This window comes from Mercenaria mercenaria, chromosome 13 (genome assembly GCF_021730395.1).
Source record: "Mercenaria mercenaria strain notata chromosome 13, MADL_Memer_1, whole genome shotgun sequence".
NCBI lineage: Eukaryota > Metazoa > Mollusca > Bivalvia > Venerida > Veneridae > Mercenaria > Mercenaria mercenaria.
In genome coordinates, this window is record NC_069373.1 from 42,133,752 (window position 1) to 42,147,634 (window position 13,883).

At 37.3% G+C, this 13,883-nt stretch overlaps 1 protein-coding gene across 1 annotated transcript; it reads left to right on the top strand.

Moving 5' to 3' along the window:
- The first annotated feature begins 3,802 nt into the window (after nucleotides 1-3,802).
- On the top strand, nucleotides 3,803-8,281 carry LOC128547725 (CD209 antigen-like protein D). The gene is made up of 5 exons (XM_053520840.1): nucleotides 3,803-3,855; nucleotides 3,968-4,052; nucleotides 5,977-6,070; nucleotides 7,042-7,278; nucleotides 8,150-8,281. The coding sequence occupies exons 1-5, from the start codon at nucleotides 3,803-3,805 to the stop codon at nucleotides 8,158-8,160; spliced, it is 480 nt and encodes a 159-aa protein (XP_053376815.1). The 3' UTR covers nucleotides 8,161-8,281.
- Nucleotides 8,282-13,883: the final 5,602 nt, after the last annotated feature.

Genomic DNA, 13,883 nt, shown 5'->3' on the forward strand with positions numbered 1-13,883 from the left:
CTAAAAGTGTATATTTTTGTTTATTTATTTCTTTTCTACTGTTTAGTTATCATTTAATCAAATTAAACGAGTAGTTAAGCAAAAACTTCAAATAAATTCCCAGTGCAGCTAGCTTGTTTACACTCCCCACCCACCAAAGGCCGGGCTCCCCTCCCGGGCTCCCCCCACCCCACCCATGCAGAATACCCCCTCCCTACCTCAGAATACCCCCATCACAACGGGAACCGCCGCATATCCTCTCCCAACACCCATCTATGTAAAATACCCCCTCCCCTACCTCAGAACCCCCCATCTCAACAGAATCCACATCATATCCTCTCCCATCCCCTACCATGTAAAATACCCCCTCCCCTACCTCAGATCTCCCCATCACAATGGGAACCGTCCCCATCCCCCAATTTACAGCCCCATCCCCTCTCCTCCCACTATAAAACTGAAATTCCTTAAAAGATCTAGATATGCTCCCCCAATCCCCCATTTGGAAACATTTTTTTAACAAATATCCCCCCTACATAACCACACCAACACAAAATTGATCCCCTTGCACATCCCATTAACGTTCAAGTCCACCCCCCCCGTCCTTCCTCCTGGTCCACTATCCAGTATCCCACCCCCTCTGGAGCCTCCATTGTTCAATTATCTGTAATTGTAAGTAGCTCCCCATGGGGCAAGTAATCAATATTGATTATTGTAACCCACACACTAGGGCCAGACACTAACCATTTTGGGCGACTGGTCCGAAGAGCAGTTTCCACTAATATTTTACTGGTCCTTGTTGCTTTTCACTGGCCTCGGACCAGCGGACCAGTGTTAGTGTCGAGCCCTGGTCACACCTGTATATAAATCCCCTCCTTCCAAACAATTGACCCCTTTCACACCCTGTTAACCTCCAATTACCCCCCTCCCACCCCCTTAAAATTCCTTGTCGGGTCCATCAAACTAATCCCCCACAATATATGTTTATGTATAGGGCGGCTTGACACATAAAGTATGTGCTCTTCACCACTGTACCTATGAGTCGTGCAACATCAATTTGTAATAATGAAATGAGTGAACTAGCACACAGAAAAGTGCCATTCAAATATTCCACATGAAAATGCAAACACAACTAGCCGTGTCCAACTGTATAAGAACATTTTGGTTAATTCCGACTAGATACTGAAATAGTTTAATACAATAATTTAGAACAAACATTCTAAAGCATCAAATACCACCACAATCCGATAATGTTACAATATGTAATTAATTCAGAATTAACAGTTCCATCAATTCAGTATTCAATATAATATTCAAATATATAAAATTATAAAGGTGGGGGTTTACCTACAGCGATCTGCATATATTTAAAGTATTGAAAGTAATATTTAAAGTAGCAGTCCTAAGGCAGTGAGTTTCATATATTTTTAAAGTATTAATTGAATAGGAAACAAATATAAAGCAAAATAAGGTGTCATGCATCCTTAGCCAGCACTACAGACACTATCTTTCGGTTCAGCCTGTGCTGATAAAAAGACCCAAAATATATGATTCGTTGCTGTTGACTTACCTTGATATTGTCAAAAATGCGATCGATACAACCGCAAGATTGATTCCCTGCCTAGATTTTAAATCGAATATGGGGAATGAATTAGAAATAAAGCATGTCGTTCTTGAATATGCAACAGAATATTCTGTAGCTGCGGACACTAAATGATCAAGAAGCATGAAGAACCTTTGGACGCATAAAGCACAAAGGAGAAAACAATTGGCAGACTCGGTTTAACTGAGGCTATTTATTAGATGTAATGAAATAAACAAAACAACACTAAATGTCGAAGAATCGTTCAATATTTCACTAACATTACATTACTAAACTTGGTACACTTTTAGTATCAGTTCTGAAGGTAAAGAAGTTACACTATCCATCTGAATCATGATTTGATTGATTTACACTTAAGGTTAATGCTCTGGGACTGCATTTCAGGTGAAATTCAGTGGAACAACTGTTTCCTAAAGTAATCGAAAATACACTAAGCTTGTCTTTAATTTCAAAATTGTCTTAACCATTTGTCAGAAGCTTTGAATTATGCATAAGCAAATTTTCTCACTTACATGGTCGTTTGATCTTTTTCCTCACAAACTCTAGAACATTGTCAATATGTATGCACCAGCTACTCTCCAGCTCGGCGTTAATAATTTACCTTCAATTTAACAATTTAAGAGCACCTGAACCACAAGTTGGGTAATATGACAGTGAAATCATTTTCAGTCCGTCTGGTTAATATGTGCTCGGTTGCCGTCCCTATTTTTAAAAGTTATTCTACGCTTTATTAGAACCAAAACCAAAACTAAATCTAAAGACACATCCTCCCCGAAACAAAACCCTAAAGACATTTACACAAACAATATATAGACAATCAAACTATTACACACATTTTGAAAATATCACCCAGTCTTAAAAACAAAAGTATAATAATGGTGAAAATGTCTTTCTACCAAACCCAGAAAACAACATTGAGAATGCAATTGCAATGTTTTAGACTTGTTTACATTAAACTTGGTCGGATGATTTATTTGATAAGCCATCGTTTCAGTAGAAACGCTGCCGAAAGAAATTACATTTTCTACTTCATTTTTTTTAGAATTAAGACAATAAACGTAACAACAATCGTTTTTTTCTGTTCTTTTATGTTTTTTAGAAAACATACGAATGTGAATTTGGCATTTCCCGGTTATTATAGAAACTGTTGCTCGTATGAAGTATATTTTACGATCGAAAAATGCCGAACTCCCACGGAAATTGCCGATTATCATAACGGGTCCATTTCCTTTTAAAGACTAAATTGAAAAATAAAAAATAATCTTCACGAGAAATCCCATAATGGTATATTTTTATGTCAGCGTAATATTGTTTTCTTCACGCTTTGTTTAGATTTTAGCCAGTATTGTTCAAATTCAGATCAGGTTAGCGACGTATGACTCTATGATCCTCTTGTTAGCAAACACTTTTATGTGGTATTTCTGTTTCATTTGTTAGTTGAAGGGTGTCACTGAAAAGAAGCAAGCTTCACTAAATTTCACTTTTCACTTTTTTGTTAGTTGTATATCGTCATTGAAAAGAAGCGATCATTTCTTAATTAAATCGGACAAAACACTTGTGCTGGAATAATTTTACTGTTAAGGAGACAATATGAACATCAATGCGTTTTATGATGTTTATTTATTTTTCTTGTTTTCTGTTTTATTTGTCAGGTTTCAAACAACGTTAACTATCGTTTTTACGAAGTTTGCCGAGACCTTATGTTTGATTGCTTCCGATGTGTAGCAGACGACATCATCTTACAAACAGAAATTGTTTCAACTTTTTTTTTTGAATGTTCTAAGACTTGCTTCAAAAAATCATTTTGTGATGTCATCTTTTATCAACCGGATTTACTCACTTGTATCGGCTCAGTGTGCTGGGCGTTACGATCGCCTTGATGTTCTACGAGGCTCGACATGCTTTACACGTCTTTGTAAGTTTTAACTCGTTATTGAAAGGCTGTCTGTGTCTTTTTTTATTTTATTACATTCTGTGAAATCAGTTTATTTCGTCGGAATCAAGAGTGTGTTGTTTATGCTAAAACAGATATATCCTGGAATACGTTTATGTGCAATTCTGTAAAAATAAAATTAAATTAAATTTTTGTGTTCTTTTGATTTTGATTTTACCAGAAAACAACAATATCGAGGCCCACATCATCATTATAGTAAAAAGAGTTACTGTGTAAAGCAAAATAATGGAGTCAAATCCAGCGGTTATGTATTTTTGCCCGACTAGAATATGCATGAACTTAAACGCAGAATGTTGAAGTTATTAGAGCAAGAATTTATTGGGTACTGAATTCACCAAATACATACTTACTATACTTAAATCTCAGAGAAAGTTAATGTAATTAGGCCAAGAATTTTGTTGGTTGTTGAATAAATCGGAAATATTTACTTGCAGCTGGAAATATCCACGAGACTGGATTGTTCACGGGCATAGCTGTTATTTCTTCAGTCCCGATATAAAAAGCTGGACAAATTCTTTGGTATGTTTTTAAATTTGAATTTAAACAAGAAACTTACATTTTTTTAAGTATCACAACAAAATCATTTTGATAAAAAGTCTGAATACTATCAAAACATTTAATGTTGTGAACGCGATCTTTAAAATAAAAGTACCGACATATGAATCCTTTCATGTAGGACTACATTAACTGTTTGATCCACCTTAAATTGTAACAGGCGTTTTCGTAAATTGCAGCTTTATTTTGTAATATCTATTTATATAGTATACATTGTTCTAGAAGTCTCCGAAGGTAGTCCCCTAGGACTTGTTCGAATGTTAACAATTTCAATTTTATGGTCAAAATAGACTTTTACCTGTGTAAAATCACAATTTGTTTATTTTTCGAAATGTTGCAGAAGCTTTCTTACCTCATTGAATGTTTTTGGTGGTGATGGAGAGGGTGTCCGAATTGGCTGGAATATACAATGGAAAATCCCACATCAAAATCGTCCTTTTACGATAAATAGATAATGACGCTGTATTAAATTTATAAAAAGTTCCTATTACCAGTCCATGAGTTTTTTTAGAATGATGTGAATAATCAATGGTATTGTCTTACATTCAAAGGGAAATTTAAAGAGAAATCAATGAAGTCCTTTTTTAAAGAAAAAAAAGGTGGACCAAACAGTAAATTAGAAAAAAGTGGAAACTTCACAGGTCGCCCAGCACGACAAAAACGAAAATGTTGCAGGCTCGGTTTGATTGAGCCTGTTCATGGACGGTAGTGGAAATGCATGCTACCGTCCACGCCCTCTAGCCCCGGGTTGAGCAGAACTCAACATTTACACATGTTAAAAGTACAAAAAGCAATTTAGAGACATCCGCAGATGTATTCAAACGGCGGTGAACATGGAACCTTCAATGATACACGTGTTGAGGCGTGCAATTCCATGAAGAGCGGCGTTTGGTCCCCAGATAAAGTAAAGGGTTTGCCCCAAACGAGAAAACAATGGGCAGAACTAAAAAAACTGGAATTTAGAAAGGGGATCAGAGGTTATTGAGCCTGCGTATCACAGGAACTGTCAAAAGACAAAATTCTTAAAAGCATTTCGAGTTATAAACGAAAATCTTTTATTAGTATATGCTTAATAATGATAATGTTAATTTAAGCATAAATAAGAGGTTTATATACGGCTTGGTGGTGCATTTTTGCCATAATAGCACACCTAGAGTCATAATTGCCCGAGGGTTTTAGCACACACCAACCGTTTATTGACATTTTTATCATATACATTCTCATCATATTTATCTCTTTGTTTTCATTTTACATATTTTACACATATTCTAAGTCAATAAGCATCATTTATAATGCTGTTTCATCAATAATGTCATGAATATTTGACAGTCGATCTGAAAATGATTCAGCACCCTTTCTCTTGCCATAATGACGTTGCTACATGACATTAACAAAGAACCTCCCAGGACGTTCGATTATGATTATGGCGCGCGAAGTACACTGCGCCATTATTGACATGTCAATTACGACAGGAATGACCGTTTTTAACTGCTGTTCTTGTCACTTTTTAACAGGAGAGTTGTGTTAACAATGAAATTCTCGTGCTCACATGCTGCTAAAATATCTTTTATATATGCGCGTTCGAGCATTTATAGTCGAGTCATCGCAAATATCTTAGAGAGTTGATGAATCGATGATGAATCGATGATTTGTGATATTTCAGTCATTTTTATTCACAGGGTAGAGATAATATTGGCATATCAGTATTAATTTCGTTATAAGACCATGTGACTTTCCATCGACACGTGCTATTTGTTCATGATGGCAGTGATTAAAGTACGGTAAGGAAAGGTAATCCCGTGTGGAGTGTTGTTCATATAGTGTGATAGCGTTTAAAAGGTGTTGCGGAGAACTGAATAATTTTATGCAGTTTAAACGAATTTTACAGGCGGCATGTGGAGAAATTGGCGGAAATCTTGTCGAGGTGAATGACGTCACAGAAAACAACTTCTTGCTGTCAAAGATTCTGCCTTACAATACAGGTTAGAATAAATGTTTCTACAGCTTATAATAACGGGTTTAAAAGTCGGATTGGCACTCTATTATTAATTACCTTATTTTACAGTCAAATGTCGCGTATGAATAAAGAGTTGTAGAACGAATTACTTTAGATACATTTCCTTCCATCTAATTTCTTACTGACAGGATGCCGAACTTTATCTAATTGTTAGAATAATAAAGAGTTGTGGAACGAATTACTTTAGATATATTGTCTTCGATCTAATTTCTTACTGACAGGGTGCCGAACTTTATCTAATTGTTAGAATAATAAAGAGTTGTGGAACGAATTACTTTAGATACATTGCCTTCTATCTAATTTCTTACTGACAGGGTGCCGAACTTTATCTAATTGTTAGAATAATAAAGAGTTGTGGAACGAAATACTTTAGATACATTGCCTTCTATCTAATTTCTTACTGACAGGGTGCCGAACTTTATCTAATTGTTAGAATAATAAAGAGTTGTGGAACGAAATACTTTAGATACATTGCCTTCTATCTAATTTCTTACTGACAGGGTGCCGAACTTTATCTAATTGTTAGAAAAATAAAGAGTTGTGGAACGAAATACTTTAGATACATTGCCTTCTATCTAATTTCTTACTGACAGGGTGCCGAACTTTATCTAATTGTTAGAAAAATAAAGAGTTGTGGAACGAAATACTTTAGATACATTGCCTTCTATCTAATTTCTTACTGACAGGGTGCCGAACTTTATCTAATTCATTTAGTTGCGTAATCTTTCTAGAGAGATATGTTAGACGGTATAGCTAACGATTACACTCCTTTTGTGCAAACTTTATTACAAGGACTATATCGACATCAAATGCTTATTAATTCTGATTTTACTGGCCCATTTATTCATCAATGTTACTTTACATTTGGATAACTTTTTATGTATTGTGGTTCTAGCTGTGCACGAGTATAAATGAAAACAATTAATTTTCATTCAGAACATTGGATCGGACTGACAGACAAGGAAGGGAATGACACGTATGTCTGGATATCATCCGGACAGATTCCTACTTTCACCTTTTGGGTAGATCACGAACCTTCCCATCAATGGAAAATGCCTGAAAATGTGTTTGTAGAAAACTGCGTTTTTTATTCAAACAAAGACAACGACTATATGTGGAACGATTATAGCTGTGAAGCTGAACGGCACTACATTTGCGAACGTACACTTACAGGTTCGTTCTAAAATAGATATATATGGTATGTATTTGTTTAGAATTTAAGAGGTTTTTTTAAGTCACAGTCACATCTAAGGTGATCTTGTAGTCTATCCGTTTAGGGGCGAACGGGGAATAATGGTATTCTAGAATAAAACTTATGTAAATGTCGTTTCCAATGTTAGGAGATCAGGTGATGTCAGAACCCCTTTTTATATACTAGTATGCGCGAATCGTGGCATGAAGTAAAGGTATTACGACCCAACTGTAACGCATAATTAAAACAAGTGTAAAGAAAATGAACGCTTATAGACATAATATTGTTCTAATTTAGTCTTATACACGTATTATGCCAGAACAGACTCTCAATGAATGTTTGTGTCCTGTTATATTATTATCGGGATTCTGCAGATGTTATAACACGAAATACATGCGTTACTAGTATATCTACATAAAATTATCAGTGGCGATTGTTATACATTTTTCTGAATATCGTTTTATTTGTGAAAGTTTACTTGCATGAAAAATCTTTTAGAGGAGACAGGCATATCATTCTAATTTGGAATACGTGTATATTTCTGTCATTTAAGCGTACTAGCTTCTGAGTAAATTTTAGTTACAACCAATCCAATGTATTTCATACCCAAATGAAAGTTGATTATATCTCTCTATGTTACATTTGCGTCAAGTATTACATGTCAGAAAACTATTCACCTGGCTTGCTGATTGCATACTGTTCTTCTGTTCTTCTACTAAGATGTCCCACCAAACCTGAGGGCAACTGAGGTCTTTCTCAAACCAAAGAGCATGACCTCAACTTGAAACCCCGCCCCCCCCCCCACCTTCCCCCAGTCATTAACAAACCTGTTATTGTATTTTTATTTTTCAGTTGACGAATAATTTACGAGGGAATAAAAGAAGAAGGAAAGATAACGTATCTCGACAAATCGATATATGAACTATTTTATATATTCTGTTTCGCTGTTTTGTTATGTGTAACTTAAATTGACTTCTATTATTATTTTTATTGTGTGTGTGTGTGTGTGTGTGTGTGTGTGTGTGTGTGTGTTTTGTTTGTGTGCGTGCATGCGTGTGCGCGTGTGAGTGAGTGTGTGTGTGTTCGGGTTTAGCGTCTTTTTTCAGTCTTGTATTTTGGTGGCTAGGTGGTCTAGTGGTAACACGCTTAACTGTCAATCTAGAGGTTCGGGGTTCGAATCCCGATCCCGGTCCAGGCATTGAAAATTTCTGTGATGCTCTTGAGAGCTTACCACCTAACTAAGAGGCCTGTACCGATTCTTTCCAGGAATGATTGCTTCGTGTGTCGGTGTTACACAACGGACACGGTTTACAACAAAAATGTCTGTTCGTAAAGGGCTAGGCTAAATTAACCGGATAATCCTGTATGTATTGGAACTCCCTATCTGTCCATATCAGTTAAGTTGGTCTGCAGTTCGCAGTTCGCAGTTCGCGTTTCGAATTGCGAACTGCAAACTGGTCTGCAGTTCGCAGTTCGCAGTTCGTGATTCGAATTGCGAACTGCAAATTGGTCTGCAGTTCGCGATTCGAATTGCAAACTGTAAACTGGTCTGCACTTTACGATTCAAATGTCAACGTGCAGTCTGATCTACACTGTCCTGCGCATTGCAGACAAGAATGCATTTCACGGTTGGTCTGCAGTTCGCGTTTCGAATTGCGAACTGCAAACTGGTCTGCAGTTTGCGATTCGTGTTGCGAACTGCAAACTAGTCTGCAGTTTACGATTCAAATTTCAACGTGCAGTCTGATCAACACTGTCCTGCGCATTGCAGACAAGAATGCATTTCACAGTTGGTCTGCAGTTCGCGTTTCGAATTGCGAACTGCAAACTGGTCTACAGTTCGCGATTCAAATTCGAACTGCAAACTGGTCTGCAGTTCGCGATTCGAATTGCAAACTGCAAACTGGTCTGCGCTTTACGATTCAAATGTCAACGTGCAGTCTGATCAACACTGTCCTGCGCATTGCAGACAAGAATGCATTTCGTGGTTGGTCTGCAGTTCGCGTTTCGAATTGCGAACTGCAAACTGGTCTGCAGTTCGCGATTCAAATTCGAACTGCAAACTGGTCTGCAGTTCGCGATTCGAATTGCAAACTGTAATCTGGTCTGCGCTTTACGATTCAAATGTCAAGGTGCAGTCTGATCAACACTGTCCTGCGCATTGCAGACAAGAATGCATTTCACAGTTGGTCTGCAGTTCGCGTTTCGAATTGCGAACTGCAAACTGGTCTGCAATTCGCGATTCGAATTCGAACTGCAAACTGGTCTGCAGTTTGAGATTCATATTGCGAACTGTAAACTGGGCTGCAGTTTACAATTCAAATTTCAAAGTGCAGTCTGATCAGCACTGTCCAGCGCATTGCGGACAAGAATGCATTTCATAATTAGTCTGCAGTTTGCATTTCGCGTTTCCAACATTGCAGACAAGAATGCATTTCACAGCTGGTCTATAGTTCGCAGGTTGTGTTTCCAATTGCAGTTTACGATTCAAATTTCAGTGTGCAGTCTGATCAACACTGTCCTGCGCATTGCAGACAAAAATGCATTTCACAGTTTGTCTGCAGTTCGCGTTTTGAATTCGAACTGCAAACTGGTCTGCAGTTCGGGATTCGTATTGCAAACTGTAAACTGGGCTACAATTTACGATTCAAATTTCAAAGTGCAGTCTGATCAGCTAACTAATACAGATGGATAACTCTAGCTACCCTAAACAGTGTTATGTTATGCTAAAATCTTTAGATAACGTAGGTAGAATCACCCACAGAAGTATAAAACACATTATTTTTATAACTTTTTGAATCACCTGGGCTACTCAGGTCAAACACTTGTTATTTTTGTATGGTTTGGGTTATGTTTGGGTTTCACATGATGTTGGAAATATTGACTACTTCGTTAGTATTTTTCGTCAAAGACTCATAGATTGTCATAAACAAAACTGGAAAGAGTCTATCGAAGAATCAAGTAGATGTCACCATTATAAACATTTTAAAACTTTATTAAATACAGAACGCTACCTTACAATAAATTTGCCATTTAAATACAGACTAGCAATGTCAAAATTTCGTTGTTCAAGCCATAAGCTGCATGTTGAAACTGGTAGACACAACAATACACCTTTTGAATCTCGTATCTTTGTATCAGCCAATTTTCTTATAAACGAAGTAACACTAGTATTGTTGAATGTGAATATCATGCTTTTTTTCAATGTGAGAAATTTAGTGAGATCCGTAATCAGTATCTTCTTAATTGGTATTCATCTGACAGAAGTATACAAAGTTTTTATAACATACTTAGCTCTGATAATGAAAAGGTGTTATATCTAACAGCATTGTATCTTGAGAAACTCTTAAATAATGTTTGACCTGTTAAATATGATATTCAGCAGCCTATGTTTACTAGTCGACTGTGTGCTGAACCTATGAATATGTATTTTAACTTATCCGATTGTATATGTATACATCTTATGGGATCACAACTGTTTATATATTTACTTACTATATATTATGTAGTGTATTTTGGGCCGGAGGCCTTTGTTACATTTCATAAACTTTTGACTTGACTTGACTTGACTGTCCAGCGAATTGCGGACAAGAATGCATTTCATAATTAGTCTGCAGTTCGCATTTCGCGTTTCCAACTGCGAACTGCAAACTGGTCCGCAGTTCGCGTTCCGGATTGCAAACTGCAATCTTGTCGGCTGATTACAATAAAAATTTCAAAGTGCAGTCTGATCAGCACTTTCTTGCGCATTTCACAGTTGGTCTATAGTTCGCAGTTTGTGTTTCGAATTGCGAACTGCAAACTGGTCTGCAGTTCGCAGTTCGCGTTTCGAATTGCGAACTGCAAACTGGTTGGTCTATAGTTCGCTGGTCTGCAGTTCGGGATTCGTATTGCAATCTGTAAACTGGACTACAATTTACGATTCAAATTTAAAAGTGCAGTCTGATCAGCACTGTCCAGCGCATTGCGGACAAGAATGATTTTTATAATTAGTCTGCAGTTCGCATTTCGCGTTTCCAACTGCGAACTGCAAACTGGTCCGCAGTTCGCGTACCGAATTGCAAACTGCAATCTTGTCGGCTGATTACAATAAAAATTTCAAAGTGCAGTCTGATCAGCACTTTCTTGCGCATTGCAGACAAGAATGCATTTCACAGTTGGTCTATAGTTCGCAGTTTGTGTTTCCAATTGCGAACTGCAAACTGGTCTTGAGCCGTGCCATGAGAAAATCAACATAGTGGGTTTGCGACCAGCATGGATCCAGACCATCTTGCGTATCCGCGCACTCTGGTCAGGATCCATGCTGTTCGCTAATGGTTTCTCTAATTGCAGTAGGCTTTAAAAGTGAACAGCATGGGTCCTGACCAGACTTCGCGGATGCGCAAGCTGGTCTGGATCCATGCTGGTCGCAAACCCACTATGTTGATTTTCTCATGGCACGGCTCATTAATGTTAATGGTCTGCACTTTCTCCCTCTTCAGTAGAACTGCAAAGTGCCGGCAAGTCTGCGGCTCCTAGTTTTCGATTCGAACTACGAACTGCAAACTGGTCTGCAATTCTCAGTTCGCAGTTCGCAATTCGTAGTTCATAATTCGAATTGCGAACTGCAAACTGGTCTGCAGTTCGCAGTTCACGATTCGAATTGCGAACTGCAAACTGGTCTGCAGGTCAAGATTCAAAATGAAAATGAATTTGTAGGTTACTCTTATACTTTAAAGTAATAGGCAAGTGTTTGCTAAACATAAATGTGAAAAGTCTGCACTTCCTCCCTCTCCATTAGAACTGCAGACAAGAATGCATTTCACAGTTGGTCTACAGTTCGCAGTTTGCGTTTCGAATTGTGAACTGCAAACTGGTCCGCAGTTCGCCTTTCGAATTGCGAACTGCAAACTGGCCTGCAGTTCGCAGTTCGCGATTCGAATTGCGAACTGCAAACTGGTCCGCTGTTCGCAGTTCGCCTTTCGAATTGCGAACTGCAAACTGGCCTGCAGTTCGCAGTTCGCAGTTCGCGATTCGAATTGCGAACTGCAAAATGATCTGCAGTTCGCGATTTCAAATTCGAACTGAAAACTGGTCTGCAGTTCGAGATTCGTATTGAGAACTGTACACTGTGCTGCAGTTTACGATTCAAATTTCAAAGTGCAGTCTGATCAGCACTGTCCAGCAAAATGTAGACAAGAATGCATTTCACAGTTGGACTGCAGTTTGCAGTTCTCAGTTCACGTTTTCAAATGCGATCTGCAAACTGGAAAAGTAAAGAAGAAATGAAAAATCTTGAAATGGAGCTTCTCTATCTTGCAGGATTTTTTCCAATGAATTTAGTAACATTTTTATGGAGGAGTCGCCCATATCAATTACCGGTGACGAATATTGATAAGCTTAAATATAAACAATGAAAACATGTAGAAGTTATAGCATGTTTTACGGGATGTAACATTTCATGTTCTTTAAACTTAATAGTGACGTGCGCCGCGCATAGCGGGAAAACTAATACTTTTCCCTGGCGGTATCGTCTGCTGTTTAATTGAATTGGATATCCTCGGCAATGAACGTGTTATTACGAATATTAACGGAGATGTCCGAGGCACCCCATCCTTGCCCGTACAGTCTTTGTGAATTCTTGTCATGTAGGTTACATTCTACATATTCAATTCCTTATTTATTTCATATTAATAACAAAACATTCAGACCTCATTTTCAGCACTTTAGAGCATTTCAATGATATGAAAACCATATATGGTCATTTAGTATAAAATGTCTTCTTATCAAAAATAGAAAAATATTGACATGTTATGTTGTATATAAGAAAAATAATCTGTTCTGAGAAACATCACCCTCTAAGAATGCCCCCATGAAAACAGCAGTTTAGCAATTACGCGTAGGTAGACATTTTTTGCAAAGAATAGAACTTCTTCCAGGAAATTTACACTGAAAATGGTCTAGATCTATTCTCAATACAATAAGCAATAAACATAAGCCACAAATTTAACTGTCACCTCCTCATGTCACTCATTATACCAGACTTCATCCATAGCATGGAACTACATTTTGGACTACTTCACATATAACACTGAGTAGTCACTTCCGGTTTGGTGTAATCCGTCCTGTATGACCAATCTTCTTTGTTTGTTTTATGAGTATAAAGGAGAGCTTGAATGAGAGAAAGAAATTCACTGGTGTTCTCTTAGTACCTTTTACTGCCAAATTCCTTCTACGCTCAGAGTAGTTAATGTACTCTTACGAGCAATACAGTAAAATTCATAGAAAACTGAATTAAAATCATTTAGAAGTCTTATGATTACTTCAATTAATTCACCAGTCGGTGTGGCAAGGAATATTTTGAAATATCTTTAATATTGTAGTTTGTATTTCTTTACAGAGCGCGTGATTTTTTTTTTTTTTTTTTTTGTGAAAACTTTGTATTATTTTATCTTTATTTTATCAGTTGATATATATTGTGACATGTTTCAATGTAAAGACATTTACACCCATTATAAGGATCGTTTACAGCCAAGTATGGCCTAATGTAACTCTTGAATGGCTTAAAGCCCAACCCGTTTACTGTCATGATGTTATAACATTTTTT